Source organism: Phocoena sinus, chromosome 6, assembly GCF_008692025.1.
Source record: "Phocoena sinus isolate mPhoSin1 chromosome 6, mPhoSin1.pri, whole genome shotgun sequence".
NCBI classification, from domain to species: Eukaryota; Metazoa; Chordata; class Mammalia; order Artiodactyla; family Phocoenidae; genus Phocoena; species Phocoena sinus.
Genome location: NC_045768.1, coordinates 14122718 through 14143347, shown reverse-complemented (window position 1 = coordinate 14143347; position 20630 = coordinate 14122718). Strand labels below are relative to the sequence as shown.

Below are 20630 nucleotides of genomic sequence, written 5' to 3'. Positions count from 1 at the left end.
AAAATACAAAATATATTTGCTGTCTGTTTTTTTCCTTTTCTGATTTGTAGGCTCCCAGAGCACTGGAGCAGTGCCAGCCCCTACTCCACAAGCCCTGCTGCCCAGAAAAGGCTGTGGACCACGGAGGCATTTCCCGTTTGTCTCTGCCTCGTTGCTCATCCAAGGAGAGCCACACACACTCCCAGGGAACAGCAGCCTCTCCTTGCTGCCATCCCACCCTCACCCCTAACAACCTCTCCTCCCTCACCTCAAGATTATCGTGGGAGCACCATCCTGCCCGTGCGGATCTTCCCATCGCCTGCCGGGGAAGACGGGGCCTGTGCTGCGAAGGACACGACTATTCATAGGGAACATCAAGTTGATGTGCAACCTGACAAATGACTCCAATCTGAATCGGCTGCTATTAAGATCTCAGAGTGGCAAGAGGAAAATCCCCCTGTTCTCCAAAGGACGCAATAGGACATTTAACAGATTTCTTTCAAAGGGCAAATGGACAAACACTCGCCATCTGACACTCAGATGAAGCAGGTGACGAATGGGCTGCTTATTAAAAATGCCACACACACACAAAAAAAAATGCCACATTGGAAAAAACAAACCAAGAGACTTGTTTCTCCCTAAATGGGCTGCAGATACTCTTGCTTTTCAAAATTATCTGGAGCCCTGGAGACTAAGCTCAATAACATTCCCTCTCTCCAAGGAGCAGATGGCCGGAGCTCCGCATAAACACCTTTGAGCGTTTCCCACCTTGAACGTGGGAGGAGACAGCTGAAGGCTGACAAATCTTTCCCCAGAAGTGGTGTGGCAATGAGACCTCCGTTTACCTGGCACGCCAGGCTGAGTTCAAGACAACCCCAGCAAGGAAGGTTCTGGGGGATCCAAGTACAAAAGGCCCTAGTGCATTCCACGATGAGGACAGTTCCATAACACAGGCATGGAGCAAGGCGCTTCCTGGGGGAGCGTCAGGCCAGGTGGGGACTAGAGGGAGGAAGTGGCAAGCTTCTCCTCGCTGTCACAACATCAGGGCCCTCTACTGTGCGGTCGGGTCGAGAACAGAGAAAATCGGAGCCAACACACCACAAAGGTGAGCAGACAGCCAGGGTCATAGGGGGAAGGGGCTCCCCCCGCTTTCCCTGGGGTGGGCTAACGGAATGGGCCCGCACCCTCAGTGAGTACAAAAGCCCAGGAACCACACGCTCTTTAGTGCAGACACCAGATTTAACCTTCCGTGGCCCTTCCAGACTTCCAAACGCCACCAGTGGAAAACTCCCATAGTCAGGAAGCTGAATCTGTGGGCTCACGGGACGCCGACCCTGTACTCCCTGTCGGGTCGTCGGTGTGCAGAGTGCAGGGGTTCCTGGGTACGCGCGGGAATAAACCACACACATCTGGTCAAATCCAGAAGCCAGATGCCGTGGGAGTGACAAGATGCATTTAGAGGATTAAAACAAAAAGTAAATGAAAAGTATGTTTTCTCGTTTGTTTCTCCATGGTAATGGGTTCATTAAGGCTGCATCTACACTACCCAAGTTACGTGGGTGATGTGGCAACTCTCCAGGCCCCTGAGACCAGACCAATCATCCAGATGTGCCATCTACAGCCCAGATCCCAGGGCCGGACTTGGAGTCCAAAGCATCACAGAACATCGAGTGTGTCCACGGAGATACGTCCCAAACCTGCGGAACGCTCCGACAGACCTGCTGACCTAGGAGGGCCCTCAAACCCCGTCCACGGCAAAGGGAGTTTCAACAGAGACCTCCCCAGAAGAGATGCAGCCTGGAGACGTGTGGGGGGGTGTTACTCTTTGTGTAATTAGCACGCGAGGACGAGAATATTCTTTCTTACCTCCATCTGATCTACCGACTCAGGCCTGTCCTCTCCCGGGAAGCCCATGCAGGAGAGATCAAAAATAGTTTTCTTCAGGTGCTGGTTGTCCGCGTACAGCTCTTTCACCAGCTGGATAAGGTCTCCGACCTGGGAGATAAGAGCAGGAGAGGACTGACTACCCACGGGTACACTGCTGCCTCCCGGGACCACGGCTACAGAGAAGACGTCCTGCATCACAGTCACGGAGAGTCAGGTGGCCTGACTCCAGGCTTCAGGCTACCCTGGGTACAGTGAGAAAAACACCAGCATTTCTGTATTCTAACCCCAGCGCCAGACTTCAAGGCAAAGAGATCCTGGGCAAGCTGCCTGGTCTAAGTCTCCATTTCTACATCTGTGGAATGGGTTCCCGTCAGAACTGAACGTGATCACGGTCACAGCACACTACAGCCCTTGGCACGGTCTAAGTACTCTGTCCATGACAGCAAATATGACCTCTGTCTTGTACTTGAGACCCTCTGGAGGAAAATCCCCCAAGACTGAAACTTCTGAGGCTTGTCAGAGGCTTATTTTACAGCATCCACCTTCCTCTTTCTGTGCCTCTCTAGCACTGTCCATAATAACAACAGTCCTCAGGTATAAAGCAATTTGCGGCTGCTAAAATACTCCCACAAGCTTTAGTCAATCGTTCCTTACAAAAATCCCGAGGAGGTGGACAGCAGTGTGACTGTCCCCGTTTTACAACAAGAAGCCCAAGACACAAAGAAGTTCACGGCCCAAGGTCCCAGAGTTGGGGTGCCTGGAGAATTAAGTGACATACAACAACAGCCAAAGTGCCCGGTCGTGTGGGCAGGGGCAGCTGCCCGCACAGAGGCAGAGCCGGGCCTGGACTCCCGGTCCAGGGCTCCTCCTTAAGGCACAGGCCTTGCAAGGCCAGGTACATAAGCATCTGAGCAGACACCACCTTCATTCCCTGCAAGCTTCAAACCACAATGGCTAGTGATTTTCCAAACCCTTCTTAAGGGGGTAATCATTAGCCCCTCAAAGAAAGTGGGAAATCCCACCCTGACCACACACAGCAGGTGTCCACTGCACCAAAACATGAACACAAATCGGACCCAACCTCAAGGAGGTTATATCGTAGAGGGAAGAAGAAAACATTCTGATTCTACAAACATTCACTAAGTGCCAACAAAGGGAACTAGCTCCTGCCCTTAACACAACCATAGTAGGTACGCACAGTGGCTATTACCATGTCTATTTTCTTCCTCTTCGAAACACTAACAGATGCCTCAATGCTTCCTGCTCCTCCCAAAACACCAACATTTTTATATTCTCCTTCTTATCTCTTCTGCATCTTACATCTGCTGTTTTTCCTCTCTCTCTCTCTCTGCTGAAAAAGCCTTCCAACTAGATAAACTCCTATTCAACCTCCAAAACCACTTCAGGTCTCACTTCTATTGAGAAGTTTCCTGTGATCCAGTGAGTTCCTCCCAACCCCCGACAGCTAACCTCTCCTTCTCGGCTACCCCTAAACCTCGCACCTCTGCCTATTACAGCCACCCTTGCACTCCACATCGCCACCGCTCCTTCACATGACTGTCTACTCCACCGGCATGTGAGTTATTCCCAGACAGAAACTCAACCTGTCATACATAGATGGTAATTTTATAATAAATCACAGTGTCCTCTGAGCTCACACTTCCTATTCTTATCAATGGCTCTTAGAACCTTGAAATACAAAGCCACTCTAACCACACCAATGATCAACAGATTGAAAACCTTTCCAGTTTTAGAAAAGATTTACTGATCAACCTTGAACCTTTATTCTTTCAAAAAGCATCAATTACCTCCCACTATGTGTGCCAGGCACTGGGAAATCAGAAATAAATAAGATACACTCACTCGCTTTAAGATGTTCACAGCCTAGTGGAGTTACAGAAGAATACCCAGATAATTATAGATCAGTATGAGAAGGACATCAGTGCAGTCAGGTACAAGAAGAGAGGAGAATGACCCGAGGGAAAGGTGGCTAATTCTAGGGGGGATAGAGAGCATTTCCCAGGGCAGACGGAGCCTGGGTGGGGTCCTCAAGCCTCAGAAGGCGTGCATCAGACACGGGGTAGGGACTCCAGGGAACGTACATCAAGGGAAAAAAAGACAGGCAGGGAGAGAGGGAAGAGAGGCAGGGAGAAGGGCTTTCAGAATCTTACACCTCTGATCAGGAACCCAAGAGACAACAAATAACCAACAAAGCACTGAAAGTTAATAGGTCAATACCTTCTCCTTAAGCTCTTCTTGAGAAAAATGTTCCACTTGAAACCGATTGTGCTCTTCAAGGCAAATACTCAGATAAGATGTTTGATCACTATAAAATGAAAACGGTTCTTCTGCACCAAAAGAAAAAAAAAAGTGGGGAGGAGGAGAAAAAGAACATCAGAAGTAGATCCTTCCCAGACAATTCCCCGTGCAATCCATCTAAGGCACTTTGAATTGGGTAGCGGGGGAAAGGGAGATAAGCACACACAGGGAGTTTAATGCACCACCTTTGGAGCAAAAGTAATTTTCTTCTTTCTCTACAGGCTGGTATCTCAATGTATGGTTTCATCGTGGGCTGTAGGCTTTCACTGTGGCCAACTCTGAATTATAATTTGCATATCCAGTGCTGTACCTGGAGACCATTCTGAGTGGCACAAGCAAACAGTGATTTTCAATTTAAATGAGGGGGTGATTCTGTTTAAGTGAAAATACAGGAAAATTAGATATGAGCCTCAAGGGTAGAACTCAAAAGCGCCTGATGTGTTTTTTACCGGCCCCAGAGCCCGCCACGGGAGCGAGCACACCGAGTGCAGAAACCGCCTACGAGATCTATGACGAGAGACTCTTGGGTCACCCACGGGAGGACTGGCCTTCTCTGCACCAAAGGTCACACTGTCACAGGGAGCAAAGGTGCAGAGACGGGTCACGCTCTTCACTGAGTGGAGCGTATCCACAAGCATGATCTCACTCAACACAGGTGGGTAAGAGCTGATACGCCTCGTATAGAGGAAAGAGCTAGACTTCGAAGGAAGATTCCTGCCTCCAATCTGGGTAAATCAACCCCCACTGCCACCTCGGTTTCTTTGCCTGTAACGTGACGTCAATGCCTACTCGATCCAGTCCAGTGGGACAACGGGCAGGATCAGAGGTGAGAAGTTAAGTGCCTGCCGCTGTGCCTGGTACACAGCAGGCGCTCAGGAAATGTCAAACCTACCACTGCTATTACTGATTGTAAGCAGGAATTACAATCAGTAATACGGGAGAGAAAGGAAAGGAAAGCTAGAGATAAGGAAAGGAAAATGCCAACCCAGACACCACGGGGCTCAGGTTCTAGCAAAGGAGGGAGCCAGATACAGCTGTCATGAGCACAGCAGTGCACGTACCACAGGACCCTCCCCAGCTGAATCCACTTGCGGTCATGACAGTGTGAACAGCGATGCTTCAGCAGGAAACAGAGGTTTCACCCGCACGTGTCTGTGCAGTGGGGCTCTCTGCAGTGGGTGCCGTGGTAGGCAGAGCCCAGATGTTTAGGGTGATGAGGGCCACTGACCACAGAAAGGGAATGGCAAGGCCCCAAGGTTATCTGGAGTTAGAAGAGTCAAACAATGCAGAACACAGCAGAGGCAGCGAGGAAGCAGTCCTGCAGCAGGCCCTCTGCGGAATTAACACTACCTGCTGGGCCCTTTGACTCTGCAAGCCGAAGCCAGACAGGTACAGACTAGGAGAGCAACAGTAACATCATCACTGCAAAAAAGGTTTCCCAGATGAAATCCCCGGGGTGCCTCGTCTCCTACTGCAGTCTTAGGACTCTCTTAAAGTTCAGCCAAGGCCCTCCAAGTGGGAAAACCAAAGGGAAATACATACAAGAGAGCATGTACCTTCCCGCCGCCGGATTTCACTGATCTGCTCCTCCACGGCCTTCTGCAGGTTCTGATAGGAGAGCACATCCCGCTCCAGCCGCTTCCGCAGGGCAAAGATGCTGTTCAACTCAGATTGCAGGTTGCTGACACTTGGTAAAACAAGACACCAGAATTTTAAAACAGACCTACTTGTGCTTTAAGATGCAAAGCCCAGCAAGCCTTCCTTTGATTTTTATGTCATTTGTGGGTTTTCTTCTGGTTATAAAAGTAAATACATGTTTATAGAACATTTATAATAGAAACGTATTAAAAAAAAAAAGCAAAAGTTACCATAACCCGACTATCAAAAAACACATGGCAGACTACTTCCTCCCAATCTTTTTCCCTGAGTATTTCTATAAGGTCGAAATCATTCTGGACATATAATACTAAGTTGTGTATTTCTCATTTAAATATTTCCCTACATTTTCAGAAATAATTTGCAAACGTCATTTTTAATGACTATATAACATTAAATCGGGTGAATGTCCCACCATTTAACTCATCCCCTATTAGTGGACATTTGGGTCATTTCCAAGTTTTTGCTACAGATGTAGCTAGGTGGAAGTAATTTAATTCCCCAGAATGTTTCTCTGGAATAACGCCTTGCATGGGCTTGGGTATGGAAGGAAGGCTCTCCACAGAAGAGAAGGCGACAAGGAGAACGTCGGCCATGTCACCCCTAAAAGAGGTGGCACTGGAGGCAAAGGTGAGGGGCAGCAGGGACAAGAAAAATGAAAAGGAGAAGACTGAGAGTCAATAATAGGAGGAAGAAAAGGACCAATTTAGGGGTCAGAAGAAGTCTACAGTAATGGGTTGGGCACTCACAAATGCAGAGTAGAATGGATTTTTATTGGAGGGGTGGTGATGTCAAGTATCACGTCTGGGTCAGTGTAATATGGTACTGACCTGCACAGAGAGCCTGCAAGAAACCAGCAACCCAGAACTCAGAGGAGGCCATGAAAAAGCACACCTCCCAGAACCTGCACTGACGGGGGGAGGACTGTCCCACAGACCTTCCTCCAATGATGCAAATGTTCTGTATCGGCGCCACTGAATACGGTACCCACTAGCCGAACGTGCCTACTGAACATCTGAAATGTGGCTACACGCTGAGGAACTGAATGCTTAATTTTTTAATTTATATGTATGTAGTCACATGGCTAGTGCCTACTGAACTAGGCAGTGCAGCTCCTCACGCAGCGCTCCGGACTCCTACTGATGTGCACGTGGCAGGGGTCTGAACCGGTTCTCTCAGAGGAACAGAGGCTCCAGCAGACAGCTGAGTAACGTAAATATTGTTTCAATGAAAATCTCTGCGCCTAAAGCCTTGTTTCACACTCAGGGTTAGCTTCTTAAGATGGATTCCCAGCAGTGCAATTACTGGGTCAAAGTATGTGAACATTTTTTGAGACTACGAAAACATCTTAACATATCAGAAAGCCTCCTTTTTTAAATACCAAGAAATACGTCACTCTGTCCAGCGTCTGACCTATTTTTCCCTGAAAGGGTCCATCAACACTTTGAAACTGCTGGAAGAAGTGTATGAAAATGTGGATTTGTTTTAGGGAGAGGGTCCATGAGCTTTCATCAGACTGCTCGAGAGGGGTCCAGAGCCCCAAAATGGTTAGGAGCCATCGCTCTAAAGTATGTGTGCCACAGACTCAAGCCCCACTTATCCTCCAGCGATTCCTTCCAGCTCCATCCATCGAACTGCACACATAAATCAACATCTATTGGAAGGAAAATAAACCATTATGTCTAATCTTCTATGCTTGCTGCTTTGAAGATGGTTCACTGTGAAGCAGCCTCCTTGCAAGGGAAGGGGCCCTCCCAGCAGCCTGTACCTAGCTGCATTTCAAGACAATCATAATGATCAATTTGTAAGGCTGATGGAAACCTCACAGAGGTGTCACAGCACAGCACTCGCTTGGATGCGGTCAGGCCGCAGACACGTTTAACCAGTGGGGGAAGAAAGGAGATTGTTTTAGCGAAGCTCCTGCAATGAGGGCTAGGGAAAGCAACTGCTTCACTCCCTCTTCCATCTTCTGACAGGGTGAAAAGTACACAGCTGCTGCTCCTGCGTCTGTCATTCCTGTTTCCCCAACTCCACGATCTCTGCAAGGTGTGAGGAGTCGGTGGAACAAAAGGAGCTTCACTCAGAAAGAAAGGACAGCCCTGAGCCTTCCTCCTTCTGAAGTGGAGTGGGGGAGGAGCCGGAGGACGCACGCCCCCATAGTGCCACCGCTCACGAGCCCCATGACTTTGGCGGTCAGCTAAACTGCCCGAGTCCTGCTAGCCTCATCCGTAAAGTGGGGACAGTGCCTTTCCTTCAAGAATGTTTTGAGGATTAAATGAGATGTTATAACGGAAAGAGCTCAGCACACTGCCTGACACACATGAGGTGCTCGACAAACATCACCTCCTTCCTTCCACGTATTCTATTTTTTTTTTTTTTTTGCGGTATGCGGGCCTCTCACTGCTGTGGCCTCTCCCATTGCGGAGCACAGGCTCCGGACGCGCAGGCTCAGCGTCCATGGCTCACGGGCCCAGCCGCTCCACGGCATGTGGGATCTTCCCGGACCGGGGCACGAACCCGTGTCCCCTGCATTGGCAGACGGACGCTCAACCACTGCGCCACCAGGGAAGCCTTCCACGTATTCTAATGACTCCCATACAGCAGACATTTACATGCCAAGCTTTCTGCTACTCCTGAGTTACAGGCGTGATTTTCATCTGGAGATGACTTAAACCCCCCAGGGCACATGTGGCAATTCTGGAGACACTGTTGGTTGTCACAACTGGGGCAGGGAGGGTGCTACTGCCATGTAGTGGCAAAAGCCAGAGATGTCACTAAACATCCTACAATGCACAAGACGGCCCCTCAAAACAAGCACAAAAAGTTATCTAGCCCCGAATCCCAACAGTGCTGAGGTTGAGAAAGCCTGAGTTATAGGCAAAGTACAAACTGTCCTTGTCCTCCAGATGAGAGCTGTCTCAGTAAGGGCCTGGGCTCAGGAGCCACGGAGATTTGAGCTCTGAGAATCCCTAAGTGTAGGAGCTTGGGAAATACCCTTAACATCTCCAAGAGCAGATTTCCACTTCCGTGATACGGGGTTGAAGTGTCACTGTGAGGAATAAATCGTAAAGGGAAAGGACCAGGCACTCAGCTGCCCTTGGTCAGTTCCTCCCTCCCGCTCCCCCTTTCCAACTTTAGTTACAAGTACGTCATACGTCTCCACAGTCATCCAGCTTTCACTGCCAGTTTCCAGAGAGTGAGCAATGCTGGAGTTACCCCAGGGGGCTCCACCGGCCTTAGCCCACAAGTCTGCCCGCTCGCTGGGGCAGGTCTGAAGGCTCAAAACCCCCTGCAAGCTGAGTTTATGCTCAGTGGCATACTGAGGCATATGGAGGCTTTTCACGCTGCTGTTAGTCTTAATAAACGTTACCATTTGTTGAGTGCTTACTATCTGCCAGGCAGAATTAGGACTTTACACATTATCACCTCGTTTCAAACAACCCTGGAAGGTAGGCAGGGAGGTAGGTAAACAGGTAGGTCTATAGGCAGGCCAACCTCGATTGCACAAATACATGTCCTGAGGCTCAGGGTGAAGAGTGACCTACCCAAGAGCTCAGAGCTGCTGAACGTATTTTGACTCGGAAGGTGAACAGGAAACCTTTTAAGCATCTCTATTAGTCACAGCCCTGACCCCCCTTGGTCCCATGCACCTTGTTATTCACTAAGGAAGAGCCTATGAAACTCAGAGCCGCCATCAGTGACGCTGAGGAAGCCTGACAGCGGCCACATCCACCCCAGGGCCTCTCGGTGCCCAGAGTCAGAACTGGCTCCCGTCGGAGTAGCCGCACAATTAAACCCGCTGTGCCCATTCCCCCTCTGAGGTTCCCGGCATTACTCAACCCCTCCCCCAAGTGAAAATGACGAGCAGCTGAGGCTTCTCGAAAAAGCTCACTTTCAGAGAATTTCATCAGCATGTTTTCATTTTCCTTAAACTCGCTTCAGATTAAAAATCCTGAAAACTCATAACTTAGAAGAATTGGGAGGGGGTTCATCCGCAAACACTTCCCAAGTGCCTACTCCATACCAGCCCCCGTGACAGGCACTGGGAAATGCAGACAGCAAGACAGAACCCCTGCCCTGGGGGTGCTCACCTTCTAGGCCGAGACGCAGGCCACAGCAGCCAAGTAACAAAGGGAGGTGAGGGCGGCTGTGAGGGCAGAGGAACAGAGCAGGCCTCCTGACAAGGGGAACCCCTGAGGCAAATCCTCAAGGATGAGGGGGACGCAGAGCAGGGTGCAGATAGCTGCTGAAAGCAGAGACAGGAGACACCTGGCCCCGGAACAGTGAGGACCCCACTGGGGCTGGAGTGAAGGGCAGAAGAGAGGCAGCAGTGAGGGCTGGGTTTTCTTCACTTTTGATCATGGAAAATTTTAGACATTAGCACATGAAGACAAGTCAGTATAATGAGCCCCCCACACACACACCTGCCCACACCCCTGTCCCAACAACCAGGGAGCCGTGGCCAATCTCGTTCCATCGGTGTCCCCGCCTGCTCCCTGCGCTGCTGTGCAGTGTGGAAATGAACCCCAGACATCATATCCTTCCACCTGTAACCATCCCAGTGTGCAGAGAGGTGACTCCTCCATGGGAGAAATCACTGAGGCCAACCCAGTGCTGGGCCAAGAGAGGCCCAGATGTGTCACTTGCCCGTGGACACAGGCAGGGCAGTGGCAAGACCACTAGCCTATAATCAGCTCTCCTCCCCACCTCTCATTGCACCAAATCACCTCGGCAATTCTGTGAAGACACCAGTCACTCCGAGTCACTTACGGAAAATAGGGATAATGATATTACTTACCTCACAGAACAGCAGTGAGGATTATAAGAGATAATACATGTGGAGGCACTTTCTAAATCTATAATGAAGTATTATAAAAACCTGAGTAATTAGTATTAATGATATTTTTATCCTACATTTGCTGCCAAAAAATCAGACAATTCCTGCTAGGAAATAGGTGTATCTGATTTAAATAAGGCAATCACCATCCGAGCACTTTACGCTTCGTAAGCAAAGTGGGAAGCTTCACTGCCTCAGCAACTACCAGCATTTATTCAGAATGTGTGTGTTATGCATGTGTGTGATGTCCAAACAGAAACCCTTACCTGTCTGAGTCCTGCAGAGATTTCACCAGGTGTGTATAGATGTCCTGCTCTCTCTTTAAGACCTGAATCAGCTCTTCATAGCCTAATTGTTGTTTTTCCTGAAAACGACAATGGGCATCTGACATTAAGAGAAGAATTTTGAAAGCGCACATCCTTACATTATGCAAACACGTGTGGATAGTTCTGGTTTATAAATCCAAACAAAGGTGAACCCCTGTGCCAGGCTCCGGATCAGGCTGCAGTCAGAGGGCACCACCTGCAGGGGGAGTGGGGAATGACCGCACATCACTCACGGAGGAAGAGAGCCGAGCGCAGTGCTCCCGACAATACCCAACTGCCCTTCGTGAAACTTCCTCTGCCCTCCCCCGCCCCCGCCCCAACCCAGCTCAGAGCAGCTGGTCATTGTTTTCACAAACCTACAAAGAATGCCCTTCCACACTTGTTCTTGCTACAGAGAAAAGAAATTCATCAATCAAAACCTGACAAGTTTTAGGGACAAGGGACTTACATTAAAATAGTAGAGGTCAGGTGAGCCACGCTTTCAAGGCACCATGAACAGACTGATGATAAAGAGATCTGAGGGGGATCTCTGCCACTTACTAGCTCTGTGGCCTCAGCTAACCAGCTTAACAAACCTCTGTGAGGTTCAGGCTCCTCATCTATGAAGTGAGGATGTAATTTTGTGAATTTCACAAATGTGAAAATTTTTTTAGAGTTCAAATTTCGGCTCTGTCACTTCCTGGTTCTGGGACCTCAGGAAGTTACTTACTAGAGCCACCTGTAAAATGGTGGACAACAGCCACCACCTTATGGAGTTACAGAGCAGATACAAGTTCAATTGTGTGCTGGAAGGAATCAAGGATCCCAGGGGAAACGGCCAATTCCAGTACTGACGCAATGAAATTCAAAAGCAATCCACGTCTACAGCATTTTGTCACACCAGAAAATAAGGAAGTGTTTAAATAATGGAGCACTGTCAAAAGGATACAGGAGCCAGTTTGAAAAGGCCAAGCCTGGGACAATTGAGCATCAAAACAATGATAGTAACAGATTATAACCCACTGAGTGAAACAGAAATTCACGTCCACACGGACATGAGTAAATGAGTACATGGGAAGAAGAACGGGCTTTTCTTTACAGAACAACTAATAAATGTAGAAGGAATAATGGAATTAGAAGAATCACCATTTGCTAACCATCATGGTAAGAAATTATTCAGCCAAGAAACATAAAAGGAGGCTAAAACTAACGGGTGCAAGTTTGAAGAAGATCAGCGTATTTACATAGACTCAAAATACCTCCCCTCAAATACTTACTAATTACAAAGGAAAAAAGAGTAACTGCATAGTCGAGACACCATGCAGGCACCACCTTCACAAAGTTAACCCAAGTCAGCATGGCCGGTAATGCTTAGGTAACAAACCTAAGCTGTGTACTGTCGGATGGACACACCGAGGACACAGCTCTAGTCCTGTGACACTCCTGCCAAGGATGCCTCACCTGAAGCCAGGCACCAAGAAACATCAGACAGACCCAACTAAAGGACACTCCACGACAGAACTGGCCTGGACGCTTCAAAAGTCTCAGGGCCGTGAAAGTCAATAGACTGAAGTCTACTAAATGCAACACAAGATCCTGAATTGGCTCCTTCCACTACAAAGGGCTTTACGGGACAGCTGGTGAGACACGAATGAGCCTGAGGGTTCGATGGTAGTCTGAGGGTCTCTGCTCAGTCCCTGGCTGTGACGGCTGTGCTGTGTCATACAGGAAAAGGTCCCTGCTGACACGAAGTACACACTCAAGTATTCAGAACTGACAGGACTTCACACAGGCAACTTACTCTCAGATGGCTCAGGACAAGCAAAACCCTTTACTCTTGTAACTTGCCTATACATCTGATATTATTTCAAAATAAGAAGAAAATGTTAAAATAAAGAAGTAAAGTGTGCAGGACACCTGGCACAGCGCCTGGCGCAGACTAGAAGCTCCTTAATGCTAGGGAGACACTGGGTCAGTGGAGAGAGAGGGGCTGCAAGCAGCCCTTGTGTCTCTTGGACTCAGCCTGTCACCTAAAGTTCAGATAATGACCTAGGATAGGGCTTCCAACCCTGATGAAAACTCAAACATGAACGAGGAGAAAAAGGTACATCTTTATTTCCGCTAACCTCTAACTGAAATTTAGCGTTTCCTTCATTTAGGGGTTGAAGGAACACTGTTACTGCTACAAACCATAGTAGTACTCGGTGTTTTCCTGAGATTTTGTCATCAAAAGAAATAGTTACTTTGTATATGTTGCAAGTATCTCAAAATATTTATTCTCATCACTACCTCAAAACTACAGCAGCCACTCTGTTCACCACTAGATCTTGTTATTTAACACATTAATAAAGAAGCACCATTTCTACAGCTGATTTTTTTTATATTTTGATAACCAAATTTCAAAATAATTGGTTTCCTTTATAATCCTGTGCACATATTTTGTGCATTTAAATACTTTTCCAGGGAAGAGGTCCTTGGCTCCAGCACACTACCCAAGGGATGCAGATGGCAAAAAGGTTAGCAGCCCCTGACCCAGGAGAACGCTGCTGGGCTTCTAGCCCTGAACGAAACAAGGCAAAGGCACCACCTGCCAACTGAGGGTTTTAAATGCTAACCCACCAGTTTGGTCATGAGAAGCTGGCCACCCACACTGCTAGAAATGTCAGGCCCTTTTGTAAATCGTGCCACATGACACTGGCACAAGGAGCTCCCACCTGCCTTCTGTACACAGTCACCAGTGTCAGCTCCCACCCGTACACACCGCACGTAGACAGAGGGCCCCAGGGGAGCGCCTGGGAGGAATTCACCCGGGGATCAAGACAAAGAGGCTACCATGTCCTCAGGATGTCAGCCGTGGTACAAAGTGCTCTCCAGCATTTTCTCATTTAATCCTCACAAGCCAGTGAGCTCAAGCATTACCACTCTCCCCATTTTGGTGATGAGGGAACCGAGGCACGGAGTCAGGGTGGTGAGGCAGGGTGTGGACCCAGGCAGCCAGGCTCCAGGGCCTGTGCTCTTTGGTCCACCCGTGAATGACCCATGATGGATGCAAAGCACTGGGAGTTTGACAAAGGTGACACAGTCGCTGTCAGCCACATAAAGGCCAGGCAACAGTGACGACGAAAATAAGAAAACCTACTGCTTCTTGAGCGTCTACCACCAAGGGCAGGGACTGTTAAGAGCGTGTGACCTTATTAGCTGTGTGACCTTGAACAAGTTACTCAATCTCTCTGTGCTTCGATATCCTCACCTGTAAGTAGAGGTAATAATTCTATATACCTCATAGGGTTGTGAAACAGATTAACTGAGCTAACCTATACAAAATTCTCACATGGATGCCTGGCACAGAGTAAACACTTAAAGAGTGTCAACCATAACTACCATTCCTACGCTCCGATGCTAGGCCAGGTCCTTTACATAGGTCATCTCTAATCACAATAACGACCAAGGAAGTATATTAATCTTCCCACTTTTCAGATGAATAAACTGATTCTCTGAGGGGACAGGTCATGTGTTTTAGTCCATTCAGCTAATAAGTGGCAGTCAGAATTTGTGCTTAGATAAGTAACCAACCAAGAAGGACTAGGAAAAAACATGAATAAATGTGGACCTCAGGTGGATGTGGGAGACTCAGCTGTGGGATGTACATATCCAGTGAAAGAATCCCGACCCTGTATATATATATATATATATATATATATATATATATATATATATATATATATTTTTTTTTTTTTTTTTTTTTTTTTTTTTTTTTTTGCGGTATGCGGGCCTCTCACTGTTGTGGCCTCTCCCATTGCGGAGCACAGGCTCTGGACACGCAGGCTCAGCGGCCATGGCTCACGGGCCCAGCGTCCCCTACATCGGCAGGTGGACTCTCAACCACTGCGCCACCAGGGAAGCCCACGACCCTGTATCTTAACTGGATCACCGTGGGCCCGGCTGGAAGCCCTAGAGTACCGCCCACTGTGGTGCACGGCCTGGGTGCCCGGCTTGGTTTCCCTCCCCTCCTTTCAGGCAGCCATTCCAAACCTTCACCAGGTTTTCCAGGTCACTGCTCACCTCGGCCCCCACCCTCCACCTGCCAGCCGGCCACACCTGTGCTTGCTTTCCTGCCCTTCCATCTCCGTGGAACCAGGAAACTCCCTCCTCCTCCTCACAGACCACGCTCCATCAGTCGAGCCCTCTCCGCTGACACCCTCCATGGTCCCTTACAGAGACCCTCCTCCAGCCCCACGGCACCCTGGTTCACCTTCACCCGGAGCTCGCGTACCGACCACGTGTTCACAGGCCTGGGGACCCCTTGCGGGCAGCAGCACCCCGAGCCAGGCACAGTGCTTGCCACAGATGCTCGCTGAAATGCTGATTAAAAAGGTAAGAGGGGAACACAGGGGCCAATGTGACTCTTCAGAGCAGAGATTCCTGTGGCTATTTTGCATAATGGAAGTCAGAGTGAGTCAACGTCTTCCTAGAAGCAAACTGCTCACCCATGTTAAATAATTGAACTCTTCAGAGCCATTTGGGTCCCATTGCATCAATCACCTGCTCCCCTGCGCTGAATCATGCCCCATTAGAATGACGTCATTTGGCTCCCTCGGCAGAGCTGGCAAACCAGTGGGTCTCCTCGGCACAGAGGCAGAGGGCCAAGTGGCCCAGAGGGGGCCCCTGCTCAGCAGGAGCAACCAACCCCCCGTCCCCTACCCTCTGCCCGCCATCCCCACTCTCCACCCCCGCCCTCCACCTTGCCTCTCCAAACAAGACAGAGCCCCAGAGTCTACGACCTTTGGCATCTGTGAGACTCTCCGGTATGTTCCCAGTAAACACTCCCTTTCATCATTGTTTTGCTCAAACTCCTCAGCGTTGTATCCTACAGCTTGCAATCAAAAGAACCTTAACAAATACACTCACATTATTTTTAATCCTCTCAGGAGGTAGGCATGTAACTCCCCATTTACAGATTAGGAAGGTGAGCTTCAGTGAGAGGAGGTGACTTGCGCAAGATCACAGAGCTAATAAGCGGCAGAACGGACATTCTGACACCAAAGCCGAGGCATTTTCTACTCCACCATAGTTTCCTCAATGACTTGAAGGAAACGTATGTAATGGGCAGACCACAATCTGAAGAGGCAGCAGATATGTAAAGAGAGACCTTAATGGCTCACTTCTTGGTAATCAGGGCAATTTAGTGGCCTGGTAGACAGATGGTGTCTATTTCAGTAGCTATATCACAGCTCTGCAACAAAGACATTTATTTTAATACTCAGGAAATTCAGCTGCCATGTCCCAACCATGTCAATAGCCAAACTATAAATCTCTGGCTGCAGCAAGTTAAATATGGTCAGTGTGCTTTACTCTCTGTGCTTCAATTCCCTGGTCATCTAGCATTAATTCTCAGGATCACACATGATTAGAAGGAAAACAGACTGCCCAGAGCCAACGGAGACATCATCACAGCCTCAAGTTCTTCACAGAAATGGGCAGAGGATAAACCCAAAATCAACACAAAATGGCCAAGGGCAGAGCAGAATAAATCCGTGTTTCCTACAAAGAAAGAACTACAACCTGAAAAGTATACCTTTCTCGGGGGGAAAATACTGTAGGCTGCAACAGCTGGGATTTCTTAAACTGACCCCTAGAAATTTTCAATTCCTAAATGATCATTTATAACCTTTTATCCTCGATTTGCAATTACTCTTGCAGAACAGAATTAAAACCTTTGCTAAAATATGTAGGTATTTTGCACAGTCGTTTAAGCATCACCAGGATCTAAAATATGACTGAAATGCCCATGGGATGACTTTATACTTGTGTTTCTAAGAAGTACAGACAGCGGCCAGCACAAAAAACTAAAAAACAGTGCGGTACAGATGATCAAACTAGTGACATGAAATATTAAAATACTCTGTTAGTAAATTTAGAAACATTTTGTTCAACATTTAGACACTTTTTACATATCTAAAACATGATTCAAAATAGTAAAGTTTAACTAAATGTATTCAAATTAGTGATTATTTGTCCATCTAAAACACCTGATGGGCTGCTATCTTGTTTCAAAACAGACTGTGCCTCGTGAAAAGATGCTCAACATCGCTAATCATTAGAGAAAATGCAAATCCAAACCACAATGAGGTACCACCTCACAGTGGGCACAATGGCCACCACCAGAAAGTCTACACATAATAAATGCTGGAGGGGGTGTGGAGAAAAGGAACCCTCCTGCACTGTTGGTAGGAATGTAAATGGGTGCAGCCACTATGGAAAACAGTACGGAGGTTCCTTAAAAAGCTAAACAGAGGGCTACCATATGATCCTGCAATCCCACTCCTGGGCATATATCTGGAGAAAACTCTAATTCAAAGAGGCACATGCACCCCAGTGTTCACAGCAGCACTATTCACGACAGCCAAGACGTGGAAGCAACCTAAATGTCCATCGACAGCTAAATGGATAAAGAAGATGGAATGGAATGTTACTCAGCCATAAAAAAAGAATGAAAACATGCCACTTGCAGCAACATGGATGGACCTAGAGATGATCATACTAAGTGAAGCAAGTCAGAAAGAGAAAGACAGATATATGATACCACTTATATGTGGACTCTAAAACAATACGATACAAATGAACTTATTTACAAAACATAAAGAGACTCACAGACATAGAAAACAAACTTATGGTTACCAAAGGGGAAGGGGGGAGGAGATAAATTGAGAATCTTGGATGAACAGATACGCCCTACTATATATAAAATAAACAACAAGGACCTACAATATAGCACAGGGAACTATATTCAGTATCTTGTAATAACCTATAATGGAAAAGAATCTGAAAAAGAATATATGTACACACACACACACACACACACACGTGTATAACTGAATCACTTCGCTGTATACCTAAAGCTAACACAACATTGTAAATTAACTATACTTCAATTTTTAAAAAACAGTTAAACAAGACTGTGTCTGATTATGGGTTAACGTGCATCTTAATATCCAACTAAATTTGGTCAAAATAAAGGAACTATTCACAAAATAAAGCAACTAAATCACAAAACATTAGCCCTCTGAGGTTTAGTTACTGGACTTGCCCAAGGTCACTCAAGTGAAGTGACAGAACCAAGAGAGGAATCCAGGCCTCCAGACTTCCGGCCCAGCCCAATGGCCAAAGTCCTCGCTGACATTCTTATTCAAGAGGGATGGCAAAACGCAAATCCACAAATGGTCAGAGTTAAGAAGGAACTCCCACCGCTCAGGCAGCGGTGCGCCCCAGGACCAGAGCTGATACGGAGCGGATACACAGTGCAACGGCCGGTACCGGTGCTAAAATACTGAAACACGTCTACACCAGTTGTAAACTAACCCCTGATCCATACACCCCAGCCACCCCAGCCCCTCTCCAAGACCCAGGAACTACAGGGTTGGTGCCTGGCACAGGAGGAGGCCTCTGGGACCCCACTCCAGCCCTAGCGCCTGAGTCTGTTCTGATGGCTGTGCCCGTGCTACACTGGTTGTTAATTATTTTGAGAATCATCCTTCACAAAAACCACAAGTCATGATCAGAGTCATTCATCAGAGAAAAATCTGCATAACAATTCCCTGTTTTCTGAACGTATGTACTTAATTAAAGCCAGGCTTTAAAAAAACCAACAAACCTTGGCCGACAGTGAATGCCTTTCTTTTCCATCTCTGGCTGCCTAGCTGTATTACAGGCAAGCTGCACGTCAGAACAATCTGGACGCATCTCCACAAACCAATATCATCAGTCATTCAATCAACAAACGTCCACTGAGCCAAGCACTGGGATTCAGACACGAACACCAGTTCCCTTCCCCTGAGGTGCCTCCTGGGGTGCGCAGGGCTCCAGGGAGGGGAAGCACCAAGGCGGCTCCGTAACGTCAACCCAAGGGCTAAGCGCTACGGTGGATGGATGTGCAAAGTGCCGCACAAGGGGGTGGACAAGGAGACGTCGCCTTCAGCAGGCCAGGCAAGGAGCCCAGAGAAGGTGACACCAGAGCGGCAGCCCTAGGGGTGTGCAGGAGCCACCAGGTCGACAAGGAAGAAGGCGGCATTCCAGGCAGATGGAACAGCATGTGCAAAGGCACAGAGAGGTACAAACACGGAGTTTTCGGGAATCTGCAGGAAGTGAGGTGTTGTTAGAGATGATGGGGAATGTAAGAAAAGGAGAATGGAAAGCTAGCTTGGGGCCAGATCACGAAGGGCCTGCTGTGCCATTGTAGGTGTGCATGGAAACGTTCAACTGGGAAACGTTCTTACCTCGAGATTACATAGCTCTTGAGAGAGTTGCCCCCAGGAGGGCAAACATGAGGCTCATCTTTGAACAAGCTCTAGTTTCTCGGTTTCCTGAGCAGTGCAAATACTAACACTCAGCTGAAGGATACTAATCTGTAAGGAGGAAAGACTGAGAACCCCTCCTCCTACCTGCTGTAAGCTCATTTACCAGCACAAGGGCCTTGGAGGATCTTTAGGTCAGAGGAATCATCAAATATGTGTCAGGAAAGGATATGAATTTGCATGTGAATGTCCAATTTCAGTCGAGCTTACCTCGGAGAAGATGCTTTTGCTGCCTGGTGACTGAGAAGAGCACTTTTCTGTTATTAAGTCTTCACTCCTGAAATCGAGATCCCCCGCAGTCATTAAATAACGGTTCTGCTGTATTGCTTCCAAGTCTTTTTCATTGAATTTCTAAGGAAGAAAACAAATCATAAGGAAGTTGTCATCAAGAAAAAAATACTAAGTGATGGTCCCAAACTCTTTAAGGGAAGATTTACTGTTTTTCACAATCTAAACCATTTCCACCATCCCCAAATATTAGGCAATTACAAATGGTAATGCAATCCCTTTGTGCATTATTACAACCAGGAGCGCAGCACGCCAGCAAGGCACAGGCAAGGACAGTGGCAGTCATGACAAACCTCCCCTCTCGCCACCACTGGGACACCTCCCAGCGGGTACAGAAGACAAAGCCCAGGCTCTGGCCCCACGACCCAGGCTCCAATCCTGGGTCCTCCTCGGCCAGGGTGTGATTTCTGAGTCTGTTTCCCATGCTACAGGGTTAGTGCAGTGATTAGAGGGACTGTGTATCAAAACCCAACAAAGTCTAGGCGCTCCTGAAACATTACAAATTTGACAAAACTTGAACCGTCCATATCTACGAGGAGATTTGACTTCCAGGAAGAAAAAGGCAAGACTGCAACTATTTTGGGGGTCTGGTCACAGGTGAAAGCTCCTCCTTCACGATGAGACACACTACAGCCCACTTCACCAACCCCTTCAGGCGAGGTCACATCCAACAATACTACAGGCCCGGAAACCACTTCTCTGGTCTTTTGGCCAAATTCAAGCACAGAAATCTATTCCTAACAATTTAAAACCTGGTAACTCCTGAACTAGGTGTCCGTCCACTCTCTGTGGGAAATTAAGGGTGAGAACCTCATCTCATTCCTAATCACCCATCAGAATTAATTCATCATGTCAAACATTTCTAAAATAGCTGAACACAAACAAGAAAGTAGAAGCAATTTTTTGTAAAAACCCATTGAACTGTAACAGGAAGCACTGGGAATCAGATAACCAAAACAGACATTCTAGAATTACCATCATGCAGTTGTGCTTGAGTTACAATTTTCA

The 20630-nt window shown here is 47.8% G+C and overlaps 1 protein-coding gene across 7 annotated transcripts in view; it reads right to left on the bottom strand.

Annotated features, from left to right (window-relative positions):
* Nucleotides 1-20630, bottom strand: part of CDK5RAP2 (CDK5 regulatory subunit associated protein 2) — a 195075-nt gene that overhangs the window by 79027 nt on the left and 95418 nt on the right. For 5 of the 7 annotated variants that reach the window (XM_032634778.1, XM_032634776.1, XM_032634781.1 and 2 more), the window contains 5 exons: nucleotides 19545-19685; nucleotides 10945-11042; nucleotides 5742-5872; nucleotides 4105-4214; nucleotides 1846-1974 (listed from right to left, as the gene is read on the bottom strand). In XM_032634778.1, the coding sequence (XP_032490669.1) occupies nucleotides 1846-1974; nucleotides 4105-4214; nucleotides 5742-5872; nucleotides 10945-11042; nucleotides 19545-19685 (609 nt within the window). The remainder of the gene's footprint in view (nucleotides 1-1845; nucleotides 1975-4104; nucleotides 4215-5741; nucleotides 5873-10944; nucleotides 11043-19544; nucleotides 19686-20630) is intronic. The other 2 variants (XM_032634782.1, XM_032634777.1) reach the window with 1 other exon arrangement.